General features: G+C 35.9%; 1 protein-coding gene across 5 annotated transcripts; it reads left to right on the forward strand.

The window, feature by feature from the left end:
• The first annotated feature begins 826 nt into the window (after positions 1-826).
• On the forward strand, positions 827-13430 carry LOC120625605 (peptidyl-prolyl cis-trans isomerase G-like). 5 transcript variants are annotated; one of them, XM_039892672.1, is made up of 14 exons: positions 827-1106; positions 1709-1798; positions 3096-3218; positions 4160-4330; positions 4956-5068; positions 5802-5908; positions 7186-7363; positions 7890-7999; positions 8161-8263; positions 8848-8970; positions 10505-10579; positions 11220-11348; positions 11444-11571; positions 11659-13430. In XM_039892672.1, exons 1-14 carry the CDS (start codon positions 1092-1094, stop codon positions 13026-13028), a joined length of 2835 nt encoding a protein of 944 aa, XP_039748606.1. In that variant the 5' UTR covers positions 827-1091; the 3' UTR covers positions 13029-13430. The 5 variants fall into 5 exon arrangements, with proteins under 5 accessions (XP_039748606.1, XP_039748607.1, XP_039748605.1 ...); XM_039892673.1 differs by having other exon boundaries at positions 4959-5068; XM_039892671.1 differs by having other exon boundaries at positions 828-1106; positions 4944-5068.
• Positions 13431-13475: the final 45 nt, after the last annotated feature.

Here is a 13475-nt window from a genome sequence, read left to right on the forward strand (position 1 = left end):
GACACAAAACGCGCTTGGTATAAAAAATCAAACTAATTTCTACCATTACGTTTAGTGTATTTATATAAGCGTATAATAAAAGTGTGTATAATGTTCAGAAAATAAAATTAACATAATTCCTGCCCTATCGACTATTTTAGATTTAAGTTGGCAAACGAAGTTATCACCATCACCTTACAATTATGTAAACAAATATGTATGAACGCTTCATATGTGATAGGCCTACATGAATAAAGAAATTTTGAATTTATGAAAATAATAAAAATTAACAGAAATCTTATTTTCAAATTGAAAAATAGAATAATCTTATCAAATTAGTGTAATGACATTGGTTCTCGATATATCTACAAAGTTAAAACGAAATTAGACGTAATAGAATATTCACATTATTATGTTGTATTTGACTAGACCATTGAATTAAGCACACACAGAATCCGCATTCAGCCATCATTGTATCCAGTGCCAAAAACAGGGAAAACTCTAGCTAACAATTTCTTTCACATTTTCCCATTTTATGGTGAACACTTAGAACATTAGAGGTAAAATAATTACCGTTATCTGCTAAAATGGTATGAAGTGACTAACTGTTTGTTCAAGAAACTATTGGATCTAGTGGATCTGTATGTTCTTAATACCATTAATCAGATCCTAGATCTAGCCATAAAAATAATATACTACTATAGTATAATTATTGAGTATAAAAGAGGTCAGTCAGAAAATATGATGTGATTTCTTGTTTTAATCACGTGTTAAGATTATTAAGTGTTTCGAGATTTAGGGTTATTATGTTCTGTGGCTGCTTGAGCGTGGGTTCGTTGTGTTGTCTTTGATATGGTATCTGCCATTTTGAATTTTAACATGGCGGTCGAAGTCGATCACACTATGAAATAGTGAATTTGTGAAATTTTAGAGAACCTCTAAAATAATGGATTCAGTGCGATGATTCATTGAGTTTTAATTCAAATGCTGTTGAATTTTCAACTTTGATATTGCTTTCTCTTGCAATTAGTAATATCGTTGTTGCGCATCTTGGGGGTTACAACCCAAGCCGCATATTTTAATATAATATTGATTTTTCTAATTGCACCAAAATGATGATGTACACGGTAAGATTATTTTTATACGAAGTCTTAAAATGGCAAAGCATTAAAGGTCCCCTAATTACTTTTAATCTTTTATGGTTTTTACCTTTTAGTCACATTTATTTTATATACCGTAATTTTACTGCAAAAAGAAAGCGGTCTTGGCTCTACTAGCAAGTAACGGATCAGCGTTATTGCTTTTTTATGCTCTCATGATAGGCCAAACATTGGCAAATTTTGTACATGTGCTATCCTAGAAGCTGTTTCGGCCTTGAACAGACAAGATTGCGTGGAATCGTGCGTGGTAACCAGTTTTCTTTCTAGACTTCTGGGCTTCATTCTATCATATCGATCAAAACCTGAATATTCACCACCAGTGGATTAGCTATGTAAACATGGGCCCTGGAGCAAAATTGAAAATGGGGCCTTATTTAGAAACGAAAGATGTTTATTTAACTGTCGTTTGTATGATTGTTAACACTACTTAACCTTGTTGGTGTAGTGGTTGGCATGTTTACAACTACATAGGTCCTGGGTTTGATTCCAGGTTTTGCTACATTTTTAAGACAAACTTCCGGTACCTTCTGAAAAAATAACACATTCAAACAATTTCTAATCTTCCACAGGGAACCAGTACTGAGCAGGACACACGCTTCAGTGATAAGGAGAAGAAGCTGATGAAACAAATGAAGTTTGGAGATTGCTTGACTCAACAGGTAACAATGCTTACAATTAATCAAAGCCAGGTCATTTAAGGGGTGCAAAAAATTGAAGTCTGTTGTTAAATCCATTTATAGAAAAACAGAAAAATCAACTAAAACTCAAGGAAAAACCTATTAGCCTTTAAAGTAGGTAACATAATAAATCAATGTAACAAACAATCACAAAGCAAAAACAAAAATAATTGTTACAATGTCATTTAAAAAAAGGTTGTGTGGCATACAAAACACACTAAGTGCTCTAAGCTGCTTTGGATCTATATCCTCTCATTTCTCAAAAGATATCTATATAGATATCTTTTGAGAAATGAGAGGATGCTAAAAATCAACAAAATGTCCTTTTATTTACTTTTAGTAATTAGAAGTGTGTGTTAAATTCTAGTATTTGGAATGAAAGTCATAATATAATAAGAGTTTTAAATAGAATTATAAGTAAAATGTTTGTTGATTCATAGGTAAATGTGGCTGACGTCACTTGTCATTCAATGTCTACCCTTTTTTGACTGACTATTTTGTGTTTGATATTGGCAGAATGAACACAATTATTTTATTTTTTACAATATTTCGCCTCATAAAGTTATTACAAACTCTGTGCATGCAATATGTTTTAAAAATAAAAAAACAATATCTAGGAAATTGTTAAAAAATGCAAGTTATCTTACTAAAACATTAAACATATGGTGCTTAAAATGTTACACTTAATAAACTATTAAACACTGGCACATGTAAAACACAAACACTGTAGTAGATTGTTCAATATATGGGGGTAAAGGAACATCTTATGAGATATATTTGAGTGATGTCAAGGCCAAGTCGAAGAAGGTCATCATGGTGTTTCATCAATAATCCTGTGGTAAGGGAATTAGGGGCCTCTTAGATTACCTCCGTTAAATGTATCTCCTCCGGTAAATAATTATTTTTGAAACACCACTATAACATTTTGTGATTTTCTATGGTTCCCCTTTCACCCGCTAGTGCCAGTGTTATGTTTTTTAAAAGACATTGTTATGTTATTTTAAAACAAGATTTCAATATTATTTTGAAATAATCCTCTGCATGATGTTTCTCAATTCAAATCACATTGCAGTAGGAGTATCAGCTTTGAGGAATATTAGCCTTATTTTTGATGATGAACTAAAAGTAAACTTCATTTGGTAAAAGAAAATATTCATTTGGTAGCCAGAAACATATAATATGTTTGATGTGGTTGATATTCACCAATATAATTAGTTGTTAAATAAGATGATGGTTGAATAGGCTTGTACAAAGTAAAAAATATCTTTATTTTGTTAAGGTGGATATGTCCAAGGTGAAACTGGATGTATTGAAGCCATGGATAACCCAGAAGATCACAGAAATCCTCAAGATGGAAGATGATGTTGTCATTGACTACGTGAACAACCAACTAGAGGAAAAGGTGACTTTATACATTTTTTATTTAAGTTATTAACTATTATAAACTAATGTAATCATTGCAGTTTCTTTTATCTTTCAAGATTCAAAATTTTAAGTTAATTTATACTGAGAGATGAATTAAGTGAGCTTAAATCGGAAAAGGAAACTGCAATCGAATGTATGTAATGTCAAATGTATATTGATTGGCTATGGCTATTTTTATGGTCTCCACCGGTTAGAGTGCCGCCGTTGCCGCCCGCTGCCGCCGCCAGCCGCCGCCGCGCGCGCCTTCTACACTGTTACGGAGGCCTTAGCATTCTCAATCGGTATTTACGGGGAAATTAAATACTAAAAACAATGTTAAACTAAAACTAATATGTCGCCATCTTGTAAAGACTCGAATGTAATAACGCTCCGAGGCGATCAGAGAAAGACTTGACTCGGCGTAGGGAAGTCTCAGTTAGGCTTTGCGTTCAGCATAATGTGGTTGTGTCGCAAAACCCTTACAGGTGCAAGGGATTGAAGAGAGAAGTATGAACATGGTGATGCACGTGCGTCGCTACGGCGGCAGCGGAGCTTGCGGCGTGCGTCTGCGCAGCGTTGCGTCGCCGTCGACTTGAGGACCCCTCCGTCTAGCAGCCTGCGCGGTTTCCTCACCCACACATTTAATACCATATATTGATATTATAATGTTCGCTTCCCTGCCCGAGTCATTTCTGTGTTGTTTATTGTTTTTGTTTTTAAGATTTCTCCCTACCAGGCGACGCTCTGAACGTCTCCCTGAGTTGTTTTGTTTAACTATCTTCGGATCGGCTTTGTACAAGTCTGATTTAAGACCGGATCATGTAATCGATCATTGTAGGGTGGAACATGTAACTTGGAAAGTTATTCTAGGGCAGTGGAAATACACATGTCACTAATTAAGTATTTTTCTCTTCCCTTTTCCGTTTCCTCGACTCCCAGTTCCCCTGTCCAAAGAAGATGCAGATCAACTTGACTGGATTTCTTAATGGGAAAAATGCAAGACTCTTCATGGGCGAGCTGTGGGAGCTTCTCCTGAGCGCCCAGGCCAGCGAGAACGGAATTCCGGAGTCATTCACGCAGCAGAAGAAGGAGGAAATCAAGAAAAGAATGGTATAGTATTCAGAAATTAAAGATGTTCTTTTTGAAATGGCTTTAAACAACATAACTTTGTAAATGACAGCAAATAAGTTTTCTCTCATATTACTATTTAAATCAATGAAATAATTATCAAATAAATTTTATCTATTTGTTTCAAATAAAATTAGCTACAAATATAAGCAATGTCATTAGAATCAATTTAGAAATGACAGAGAAAGTATTTGAGTAGAATCGCGAATACAAACTTTAATGCTATTACCGTTACGATGTTAATATTGTGCGAATGAGATGGCACGACATCGGCCGCCGTTTATAAATATATTCTTTAAAGGCGCGGCTCTAGACGAGAATAAATCAAACTATAATATGACTGAGGGATTTTAGTTATGTTCATATAATTAGATATACAATTTAATTGATGCCATAAATATATTTTGATAACTTTTAAGGCTCTCCCAAACAGGTGCGATAATTTGGCCGGAATAACGACGTATAAATCGGTGGTAATATTTGATCGCAAGTTACCGCCAGAACCGCTTGAGCGAGATAGCGCGAGTAAATTCCGGCCGCGACTTCGCGTCTGTTTGGGAGAGCCTTAGTAGTAAATTGTGGATTTTTTGTAAAGGAAGAGCAACAGAAGGACAAGGATAAAGACAAGGATCGACGCAGGACTCGATCGCGGTCGCGGCGGAGGTCGCGTGACCGACGGCGCTCCCGGTCTCGCTCGCGTGATCGTTCATCTGACAGGAAGTGAGTTTAATTTTTATGTTTACATCTACAATAATAACGCCTCATGTATTGTAGAAGCATGATGGGTTTTGCTGTTTTTATTTTATTATAATTTTACAGTTCTTAAAAGCCAATGTAAAAAGTTTTTTTTTAATTTTTCATAAATATGACACAGTTAACATAATTGATTTTTGTGTATTTATTAAAAATATGACTTAACTTTGAAACCTATTTTAAATGGCTTTAATAGGTAAGTACTGTTATAAGTTGCTTTGCTTAAGATCCGCCATTCTGCTAAGATCATGACTGTATAACCGCCACGCTACTCATATGTGATTGGCGGGTTATAACGCCTATATAATGTTAGTGGAAATAATTGTTACCGACGGCTTAACATTCTTCAGTTAGTTACCACCAGCAGGGCTAGCACGGGCGGGAGATAAAAATTATATCCCCCGATTATATCCCCTGACAAGCGATATAATTAACGTGTCCACCTGCTAAATCAATGGAACATGGAATAGGAGAAGTTTACCCCCGTTTATTAATACACATTTATTATTTGGATATTATTTCCTAATTTCCGCCAGTGCTCTGAGAGTTGATAAATTTATATCCTTTACCCGGGGATATAATTGTCTCTTGCCCATGCAAGCCGTGCTGGTGTGAATGTAGTAAAGGACAATTTGTTATGGATTTAAAAAAAAGATTATTTTATAATTATTTTATTATTAATATGCCTAAATGATAAAAGGCATCGAAGTGGTGGCAGCCCACGCCGGTCGAGGAGGCGTAGCCGCGATCGTAGCAGCCAGCCGAAGCCCCCGCATGTTGATGAAATCAAGCTACCTGAACCTAAGGGTAAGTGCAAGTCATAGGAACATTGCGGTAGGATCTACTCTACTAGCACTACACAAGTACACAAGGCTTATTTTAATGCATTATCAACCCAGTAGCTCACCCTCGCCGCGCGACTTCGTCTGCGTTTGTCATTTGACGGACTTATGGTTGAAAATCGTCAAACACTTTGAGCCCCTTTCTCGAAAGAACTAAGATTAAATTGGGGATAAAAATTAACCTATGTTACTTCTGATACCTCCAGGTATATGTGTGCAAAGTTTCATGATGATCGGTTAAGTAGTTTTCTCGTGAAAGCGTAACAAACAAACTTACAATCACATTTTTAATATTAGTAGGGATAGGTATGTACCTCAAAAAAGTTTCTATTCTGATGAATTTCTTTTGACAAGATTTCTTAGAAGATTAGTGATAAAATTTAAAAGATCAAATGCTGCTGGGTTTCTTGTTAGCTTCTCAGTAGACTCTCCCGTCCGGAGCGGTTTTAGTCACTACCAGGGAAAATGCGGACTTAACATTTCTAAAACTCTTATATTAGGACTGATAGAAATAAAAATATTTTGAAATTTGAATTACAAGGAACAAGTCTCCTCTCACAATGCCATGAGTATAAGGCAGTAGTCCATAACGGGCTTGTATTGTTTGTTTGAAAATTGGTTAGGACATTGAGATGTCATATAAAATAGAGAATTCTTATGTGTTAGACTACAAATGCATTAGCGATCGGCCAGTGAGATCAAGCTACATGTCGCTAGCCAATGTGCTTATTTGTTATTTTATACAAAATGTAATACTTCAGAGGCTTTAGAGGTACCTACATCGCGTGCAAAAGTAAAATCAAGTGACTCCTGTCACTTTATTCGGTACGCGTCGCGTAGGTACTATGCACGTGTCGGTCTTTTATCTTCAAAAGGGTTGTCATAAGTAAACATTTAGAATGTTTTGAATTAGTTTTTATGGAAAAATTAATATGCATGTATATTATCAAAATTAAGCTTAATTTGCTATACTCCGTGAAAAGCAGGAGAATCTGTGTGGTGTAATTTATAATTTCTTCAATCCTTATACTCCACACCAAACAGATCCTCGGCAATACACCCTTCGAAGTATACAATATTTAATATGCATGTATCGATTTAATATTTTTATAGGGTTTAAATATTTCGTTATGAAATATACTTGTGCACCCTTCAATAGTATTTCGTAATTCCGTTTACACGTTGCATACATAGATTAATATTAAATGATGTAAATAGTAATATTTTTAACGTCTTGTCCAGAAAATGGGAAGTCTCCTGTCAAGAAGGAAGAAGATGTTGAAATGAAAGAGGAAGTCAACCACAACAACTCCACCGCAGAGTCCATCCAAGATGAGTCTTCCAAGGTTGACGATTCGTTGGTAGAGAATGATGAAAATAAAGAAGTGCAACCCAAATCTAGATCAGCTTCGCCCAATAAGTATGAAAACTTTACTTTACTTTGTTTTTCCTAGGTTTTTTTGGTAGACTGCGATAAGATAGTATATGTGCAATAGACCAATCAGTGATAATTGAATACATCATTGATGCCTTTTCTTTTAAAGGCAGTTCTCTGGGCTTTACTATTTCGACATGTACAAATGCAAACGACAGCACAACTTTTAACATCTGTCAATTTAGTCTAGACATTTGTGTACAAATCTTTATACCTTAGACTTCACATTTATAACATACAAGTTTGTGCCCGCGACTTGATACGCGTGGCAACTTTGATTGGTATGCCTGTTATTCATTGACCCCTGAACTACCATTTCGATTCTTCCGGGATAAAAGTAGCCTACGTGCTTTGCCAGATAATCTATCTCTGCTAAATTTCATCCAGATCCGTGCATACCTATCGTATCTCTGGCGGAATTGAGTAACAAACACCCATCCAAACTTTCGTATTTCGAATATAAGAATAGATTTTTATGATTTATGATTAATAATGATCATGCACTCAATAGGTCCATAGTACCAGTGGTGGCGGTAGGTGACCAGCAAAAAGAAGAGGAGAAACCGGTGGAGAAACCGCGCAACTCATCCAGCGAACGTCGCTCGTCGTCCGCTTCATCTCGTAAGTATATTTGCTACTATAGTTTGGCCGTTAAAATAATGCTTTGTCGTCGTGTTCAGACAATGTAACTTTGAAATAATGTTGCATTATCCTAAATATATTTTTATTGTTTATTTCGTCTACTAACGACTATTTTTTTATAAAAAACTTTTTCCGCACAGATGGGAGCGCTAAGAAGAGATCTTCGCACAAGAAACGGCAGTATCGCTCTAATCGCGATTCATCCGCTAGTGTCAGCCCCCGACGCAGTACGCGGAGAGACAGGTAGGTCACGTGTTGTAATTTTTTAAGGAGAAAAATGATATCATGATGCGAACAGAAGTCAACGAAAAGATATAATTAATCTAAACAAACGTAGTCTTTGACGTTATTTGCGTGAGAGGAAAATGGACAGCTTGTATATTTGTCAAATTTCTTCAAGATCTGAGCTGTGATTGAGCTGAACATATAGTATTAATATGGATATGTTTTCAACCCCAACTCCCCAATATTTTTAATAAACTTAAAAGATTTGGTAAATCTCAATGTACTTTATTATTTTATTTTGGCATCCGTAAAACATTTCACTCAAACGCGTCCCATTTTTAGGCCTATCTACAGTTTCCATCAGGCCAGATTGTGGTGAATAGAAATATTTTTAATCATTTAGTAATTTTTTTTTTAAATATTTATAATAATGATACAACGGAAAATCGAAATACCAACCGACCGTCCAAATCTCGACGCCCAAATGTACATTGTAGGTGTATAGTACATTTCGAGTCTTCGAAGTAGCCGACGCCTGCCTGAGCTAGAGGCAGGTTTAAAACGAGCTAACTATTTGAGCAAAAGAATTATATTTATGTTAGGAGCAAGTCACGACGTCGGAGCAGCCGACCACGTCGGTCTGTAGAGCGTCGAGAACGGGAGCGCGAGAGGGAGAGAGAACGTGAACGTGAAAGGCGCCGTCGGGAGCGAGAGAGACGGGAGAGGTAAGAGAAGTTAAAACATCTTGTATTTGATGTAACCTTCAGCATTTGTATTGTATTTTACTTAGGCTCTGTCCATCCGTCCGTCTATCAGCGGCCTGACCTTATGAACCGTTATAGGTAGAAGATTTTACAGAATTTGTATTTCCATTGCCGCTATAATACCAAATAATAATAATAAAGAAGTTGAAAATTAATGGGAGGTCCCCAAAACAAGACGCGTGTTTTTGCACGATCTTAATAATGTTAATATTATGTATTGTTTCATATCACCGCACCTTTGTAAGGAACCCTTGGTGTTAAAGTCCAATTCGTACTTTTTTACATAATTTAATATCCCATATATACAACTCTTGTCATATTGTTTGTTGCCATATGTAATGTTAAATGAATCTAAAAGCTCTTTAGCAAATGACTTTCGTATTTGAAGATTGTACGGTTATAAAGTACGGACGCTAAGCACGAAGAAAAATGTGTAGTAATTCGTTATTAGGTCAACATTTTTTTTGTCACTCTTGCACAAAAGTATAACCGTTGCGCTCACTCAGTTGAATGCATCTCTAGTATAGATGTGAAACTATTTTTAATAGATAATTAAAACTATTTTGCCTTTTTATTGCCCTCGGGGAGTCATGTTTGTACCTTTGTACAACGTTACAAAGTACGGTACGGAGTACAAAGCTGATATAAAGAAAAAAAAAACATTTTACAGATTTAAACTAAAATCGATCTATTAAATGTTCTCGACTCCAGATAGTAGGTAACAAAGGTACTCTGTGCATAGGGTCCATTCTAAAATCTCTAAATAAATCTCATTCTTTTAACTGAATTCCTTGATTTGATAGAATGAGCACATAATATTGAAATAATGTGCGGTAATAGTTGAACCTCGATATATCTTTTTCTTTTAAAATTATTAAATCTGATTTGTTAAAGCTATATAAAATAAGGTAGTTTATAAATTCTAATTTCTTTTTATATACTTATGACAATTATTTTGTCCTTAATGGAAAACTTGATAATTTTGATAAATATACCCTAAATTTCTTAATAATTTTATTTCTTTGTTGTTATATATACTGGGAATCGTTTTTGCACGCCGTTGATTATTTTTTCAGTATAAGAGATCATAATAAGACTTATGACTGAAATTGAAATCACTGTATTACCATAGTAAACTGCGATTCTTAGTTACCGTTAATAAAAACAGCTATTTCTCCAGTTATTTTTCTATACATAGTTCTCAAGAAAAAGTTGTTCATTTTTACGAATCCTGTGATATCCCAGGCTTTCCTATTGACCTTGTATATTGATGTGTAGCGATGTTCCACAACAGAAGGTCACTAACGTAAATAAAATGAATTAACATCGCAATTATTCCGTTGCGAATACACATCTCAGTAGATGTGTTTCGGATCTTATGCTCAGAAAAAAATCGCCTGCGGATATTTACGATTCCACCCTATACAATGTACAAAAGAAGAAAAGAAAAGAGTGTTTATTTTATTTTGTTAATATTGTTGAGTTATAATACCAGGTCGCGTGAACGTCGCCGATCGCTTGAAAGACGTAGACGTTCGCGTTCACGCTCTCGACGACGTTCAAGAGACAGGTAATTTATCTTTATTTATGCTATGATTTCGCTTTTTATTAACACTTCTTCAGCATCAAAAATAATCTCGATGTTTTATTAATAATTTTAAATTGCTAAAATTTATGTGCTTTTGCTTATTAACTTACCTTGCAGAATAAGTAAGATCATACAAAAAGCCTGTTTTTGCATGCCCGCCTAACTTGTTTAGAAGTCTAATTTACTGTTCGTTTTGGAATGGATTTTGATGGAGGAGGAACAGGACGATTTTTCGGCGTGTCGTGTCTATATAACCCGAGTTCAGAGTTTTTGTTCCATCATATTTATATAATAGCATATTTGTAAGGAGCATATAGTGAGTCAACTTCTCACTACGATACTCATTGAGAGTACCGTCTACAGCAAAAGCGAGCCGGCCTACCGCAGGCGTCCCGGGAAGGGGGGATCCCGTTCTCCGTCGCTACGTACCAATTCGTTGCCCAGTCCGGTGGCCGTGTTGACTCACTACAACTCTTTACACGTACGATAATAGCTTACAGTTCCATACAGTCCTTATATTTGTGCAAACAAAACTGTGTGCCGTTGCATGTCTTAACCAACCCTTAAGTCTTTGCAATCATAAAACCATATATTAGAGGGTTGATTCGAATGTCTATCATAGGTCTCGCGATCGCCGCCGTTCTCGTTCGCGCAGGCGCTCGCGTTCTCGGCATCGTTCCAGGCGCGGGTCGAGGGACCGCCGCTCTAGAGAGCATCGCTCGAGGGACAGACGCTCTAGAGACAGATCCAGGTAAGTGTTGGACAAAATAAATTTGATAAAATTCATCCCAAAAATGACAGTAAAGTAAACGTTTTCTTATTCTTATATTAAATTATTCTTACCAGGGACAAGAGATCGAGGGACCGGTCTGGAAAGGAAGTACCAAGGTCGAGGGATAGGAAATCACGTGATAGAAGGTCAAGCGATCTGATTAAAGAACGTTTGGAGAAGTCCGTCTCTATACCACGTAAAGGTTAGTTATTGCAGTTCATTTAATTTTGTGCACAGAATATTTTTTTCTATATTGTCACAGATATTATTATATTATATTAATTTACAGAAAATCTCGACAAACTGCGCAAGAAGTCGCCAGAACGGATACCCATCCCACGAGAACGTTCCAAAGAACGGGTGGTTTCAAGTTCTAGCAGAGAGTCGTCCGTTGTTAATGAAAAACCTGCACCTCAAAATGAAGTTCAGACTACTAAAGTTCAATCTTCAGACGAAGAAGATAAAGAAGATTTCATTTCAGTTCCAGTGTTGCGTGAATATTCTAAGAGTTTGTCGCGTACTCCATCACCTTTCTTAAGAAAACATGAAATAGAGAATAACAAGAAATCAGACCGATCTGGAGACGACGCTTCTGGTAAAGAACAGAATGAAGAAGATGCTAAGGTTCCTGAGGTAAAGAAGGCAAAACGCAAAGGAAAGCAATCTGAATCCGAAAGTGAAAGTAGTGAAGAAGTTGCAAAATCAAAGAGCAAATCTAAACCTAAACGCAAAGAGAAGCCTACTTCAAAAAGATCAAAGAAATCTAAAAAAGAAAGTTCGTCTAGCGACAGTGATTCTGAAGATTCTTCTTCAAGTGATTCTGAAGATCGGAAAAAGAAAAGCAAAAAGAATGCTAAGAAAAAACTAGCGAAGAAGTCTCGAAAGAAGAGAGCTAGATCTTCAAGTTCTGAATCTAGCTCAGAAGAGGAGGTCAAGCGTAAGAGCGCTAAAGCGAAAAATAAAAGTTTGACAGAAGACTCAGATACTGAAAAGAAATCCAAAAAGCGGGCTAAAGATGCTAATTTAGATCGTCCGAGACTAGAAAAAAATGAGAGTAAACCAGTCAAATCAAAGAAAGTTGATAACTCTGAAGATTCGCACGAAGATAGTTCTGATAGTGACGAGAAGTCAAGTAAAAAGAAAGCAAAGCATGATTCGACTTCTTCGGAAAAGGAAGTTCGGCGTAAGAAGGCTGACTCTATTAAGGATAAGATTGCATCACCCGAAGCTTCTAAAACGCGCAAGGCAGAGGAGAAATCCTCTAAAGCAAAACACGTAGATGAGTCAAAAATAAAGACTCGCGAAGAGGGTGAGAAGAAAGCTAAGAAAAGAGAAAAAGAGGAATCATCTTCCGATAGTGACCAGGTAACAAAGAAAAAGCCTAGAAAGAAAGTTTCCGATTCAGAATCGGAATCAGACAGTGACGAACCTAAAAAGTCTAAAAAGGCAAAGAAGCATAAGAAACATTCAAAGAAGCATAAGAAACATAAAAAACATAAGAAAGCGTCTAAGCGCAAAGATGATTCCTCAGACAGTGATGAGGCTGAGGAAGAAGAAGAAGAGGAGGGGAAAGTTAACAACGAGGACTTAGAAAAGAAACTCCGAGAAAGAGCTTTAAAGTCTATGAAAAAGCAGACTAGCGTGTCTGGCTCTGATTAATCGTTGTTCACATTTGTGTTTACTTTATCAAAATGTATCACTGAATACTGAAAACAATTTTAAGTGTAAGTTTTACGGTGGCCTCTCAAGAATGCCATGATAGAATTCTACCAATGCTGGATATAATGACAAGAATTAGTAAAACAACATTTTTGGGTTTATCAATTTTTCAAATACTTTTCAGTATTCGGTATATGCTATCGTGCAATTTTATAATGTTACATTGAAGAGGCATTCAACTGATCTTGACTTTCATAACACATTTATTTTAATAAACATTAAGTAGAAATTGCTTTGATGTAAAACATTTAAATTTCACTCTATGCAACTACAATTTGAATAAAGTAGGAAGTATAAGATGACAATTGTCTTTGTTAGTAATAAAATTTCCTAAACACATAACTATTTGTTTTAATTAATAAATCACATAAACAATAATAAATAATA

The sequence above is a fragment of the Pararge aegeria genome, chromosome 8, assembly GCF_905163445.1.
Source record: "Pararge aegeria chromosome 8, ilParAegt1.1, whole genome shotgun sequence".
NCBI classification, from domain to species: Eukaryota; Metazoa; Arthropoda; class Insecta; order Lepidoptera; family Nymphalidae; genus Pararge; species Pararge aegeria.

Bases quoted from the DNA above. Each gene is read 5' to 3' on its own strand.
- LOC120625605 (XM_039892671.1), top strand. The intron at 5,069-5,801 runs GTGAGTTTAATT...AAATGATAAAAG, and splicing joins GATCGTTCATCTGACAGGAA to GCATCGAAGTGGTGGCAGCC. The intron at 7,364-7,889 runs GTATGAAAACTT...TGCACTCAATAG, and splicing joins AGATCAGCTTCGCCCAATAA to GTCCATAGTACCAGTGGTGG.